This window comes from Oryzias melastigma, unplaced genomic scaffold, assembly GCF_002922805.2.
Source record: "Oryzias melastigma strain HK-1 unplaced genomic scaffold, ASM292280v2 sc01575, whole genome shotgun sequence".
NCBI lineage: Eukaryota > Metazoa > Chordata > Actinopteri > Beloniformes > Adrianichthyidae > Oryzias > Oryzias melastigma.
In genome coordinates this window covers 3,352-6,635 of record NW_023418157.1, presented here as the reverse complement: position 1 = coordinate 6,635, position 3,284 = coordinate 3,352, and the positions used below count along the sequence as shown (strand labels likewise).

Below are 3,284 nucleotides of genomic sequence, written 5' to 3'. Positions count from 1 at the left end.
GTCCTCCAGCAAAGATGTCTGCAGCAAAGAACGTGGCCATCGGCATCGACCTGGGCACCACCTACTCCTGCGTGGGCGTTTTCCAGCATGGAAAAGGGGAAATCATGGCCAACAACCAGGGCAACAGGACCACCCCCAGCTACGTGGCCTTCATCGACATGGAGAGGCTGATCGGAGACGCGGCCAAGAACCAGGTGGCTCTGAACCCCAGCAACACTGTGTTTGAAGCCAAGAGGCTCATCGGGTCCTGTTTTCAAAGTGAGACTAGCGAGAGCTTCTTTCTCCGTTCAGAAAATGTGACAGAAGTTCTGTTCACTGACTTAAGTTCTGAAAGAGAAAAACACAATTAGCTTTAACATCTGAGCTTCAGCTCCAGTGTTTATATTGTTTTGGTTATGATAACTCTTCAGCAATTGATGTAATTCTAGCAGATTTTTGTGCAAAAATGTGTTTTTCTACTCAGAAATATCAAACTGTTGTGCACTTTAAAAAATGTTTTTCATAAAAAGTATTTTCTTTTTTACAAATTCTGTTTAAATACTTTTGATCTTTTAAACAAATGTGAAGGCTGCTGTCTATCAGCCACATCTGTTCTCATTGGATTCATTTTGCTGCACTAAAATGTTTGTTTCTCAATTGTGACTTTTCAGTTATCTGTTATTTAAAATAGTAAGAAAAGTAAACTGTGACATTTTTTCTGAGAATACTGAAAATATGCTTTATTGTTGAATATCGTGATAGATATCGTACATATTTTTCCATATCAACCAGAACTACTTCACTGAATGCTGCTTGTTTAATTATGAAGGTAATTATGAGTTTATTCTATTAATCTGTGCTGATGCTAATGCTAACGCTAGCGACAGCTTTGGCTTTGAGACATGAAGCTGCAGAAGATCTTTTCCCAAAAGTTAAAAGTTGACAAAATTTACGTTCTCACATAATTGTTGTAAACAGAGAAAAAGTCAGTCAATTCGAGCGTGTTTGACATTAAAGTCAAACTTATTAATATTGTAATGTTTGCTACACCGGTCCAGGAGGTTCTGTTCGTACAGCCGTGTTCTAACATCGCTTTTATTTGGTTTTACTTATAACTGTGTCTGATCTTCGGGAAAACAAATGTAAAAAATGATCAAATTAATTGAGACTCTTGCCAAAAAGAGGCAAGTGACTATATCCACATAATGCTATGAAAGATGTTCGCCCAGACTTTTTTTTTTAATGTGGCCACTCTTATTTTGAAAGCGAAAACTGCGTGGCTCGATAGCTGCTTTTAACGTTTTCACTGAGCCAAACCATTCCTGTTTTGACAATTACCCCCTAAAATATCCCGTAGAACAACAAGTACATTTATCCTGGGAAGTGATTCAAATGTGTACAGACAAAGCAGAGATGTCCATCTTTGCTGACGGTATTGAATGTGGCCAACATGAATTTCTATCAGTTTTTGTGCTGATTGCACTTAAAATACATGCAAATAACATCAGACAAAATAGAACCAGTTAGAGTAATATCTGCTCAAATGAAAGGGAGAGGTTACCATACCTGCATTTATCCATGTAATATTTGACCATAATCAAAATAAAATACATGTTTAAATAAAGGTTCAATTATAAGCAAAATCATCAGAAAAACATATACTTTGAACAAAACGTGTTACATGTTGGGCAGAGGAATACCAAAGTGTTTGACTGAAAGAATGTATTTTAATCTGCTTTTGGCATTTTGATCCCTCCCTACTGGAGGTTAGAATAATATCTGCTCAGATGAAAGGTTGATTATTTTCAATAAAACATTCAATATTTAAGGTTTATTCAAATTTGTATTTTGATTTGTGAACAATCTAAGAGAGGAAATGAAAATACAGCTTGTCTGCGCATTCATAAAATAATTATTACACATTTTTCTGTTGAAATTGGTAAGGTTACCTTTTATCATTCTTGTAAAATTGTGTCAAACAGCGTTCAGCCATCAGCTTGGCCATTCACCATTTTGTCTGACGTCACCGTGAAAAGGCTCTATTAGTGATTATATAACACATAAATCTGAGAAATCTGTCCTAGTGATATGTATGTATGCTATATTCCGTGGTGAAATTACTTGTCTCCTTTGTACTCCCTCGTAGAGTTCCCCTCTGTTCGTCTGGCAAAAGCTTTTCTGGAATTTATCTTCTAGAAACTTGACCTGGAAAAAAAGAAAAAAAAAACACACATTTCAATTCAACATTAAATATTATTGGAGTTCATCACTTTAAGTGTGTATATGAATTTTAATGACATTCAAAACACTATGATGGTTACAAGAGGGTAAAAATCCTCTTTATCTCAATAAATAGAAGAGATTTAATACAATAATTTTGCAATTACAACAAAAATATACACTTAAAAATTCCTAATGATCCTAGTCACACACGTCAAAACACTTCCAGACTCCATCGAGTTCTTTCTGTGAGTTAGCATAGCAATAGCTATCTTATGGAAGTAGCAAAGTCAGATCGTCAGAGACATATGACAGAAAAAAAATAATATAACTGATCCTTAGCTGGAACTGAAGTATTTTCGTCGCATTGGGACTCTGATTTTCCTTTTACGGTAACAAAACAATAATTCCCTTTGACAAAATACAACTGATAGCGCCAGCAGAGGAACACTTTTCAAAATAAGAATCCATACAACTACTTCCGGTTTGTTCCCCGTGTCTGAAGCGAGATGACCAACGAAGTTGAACCATCGTTATCCTCCGTGTGCTGAATTATGGATTTAATGCGCAACTCGGAAAACAAAAACGGTTCGTTTTTTTTCATTTTCAATTTTAAGTTGAAAAGCAAACGATACATGGAGAATACACAGAGAAAAGCACAATGGAAACGAGGTTTAACTTAGCTTTGCTAGCGCGCTAGATTTAACCGACATTTTTCCCAGCATGCAATGCGGCTCAGAATGTATCTTTGTAAAGTTAAAAAAAAGCCCTTTTCTTTATTTTTCTTCATATTTATTCACAAGTAACTTATAGTATTTCATTCAAGTTTGCCAAAACGCCATAAAAATTGTGCAGTCAAAACCATTTGTTTACAAGTATGTGCCACAGGCAGGGTATATAAGGAAATCGGCGATCACGTGGTTATTGAGATGGGTCAGTCTGGCAGTGAGGGTGATAAAAAAAAAAAAGACGACGCGGGATGTAAAGGTAAGGAATATAGGAGCGTAAGTATCCTCGCTGTCGGACTAGGCCCATCTTTTCTTATTTTAAACATTTTACAACTTAGATTCTAGTTGGAATACTAA

General features: G+C 35.9%; 1 protein-coding gene across 1 annotated transcript; it reads left to right on the top strand.

Moving 5' to 3' along the window:
* Positions 1–6: 6 nt before the first annotated feature.
* Positions 7–711, top strand: LOC112138509 (heat shock 70 kDa protein cognate 1-like). Its single transcript, XM_024261056.2, has one exon. It carries the CDS (start codon positions 15–17, stop codon positions 348–350), a length of 336 nt encoding a protein of 111 aa, XP_024116824.1. The 5' UTR covers positions 7–14; the 3' UTR covers positions 351–711.
* The last annotated feature ends 2,573 nt before the right edge of the window (positions 712–3,284 follow it).

Bases quoted from the DNA above. Each gene is read 5' to 3' on its own strand.
- LOC112138509 (XM_024261056.2), top strand. From the start codon at position 15: ATGTCTGCAGCAAAGAACGTGGCCATCGGCATCGACCTGGGCACCACC.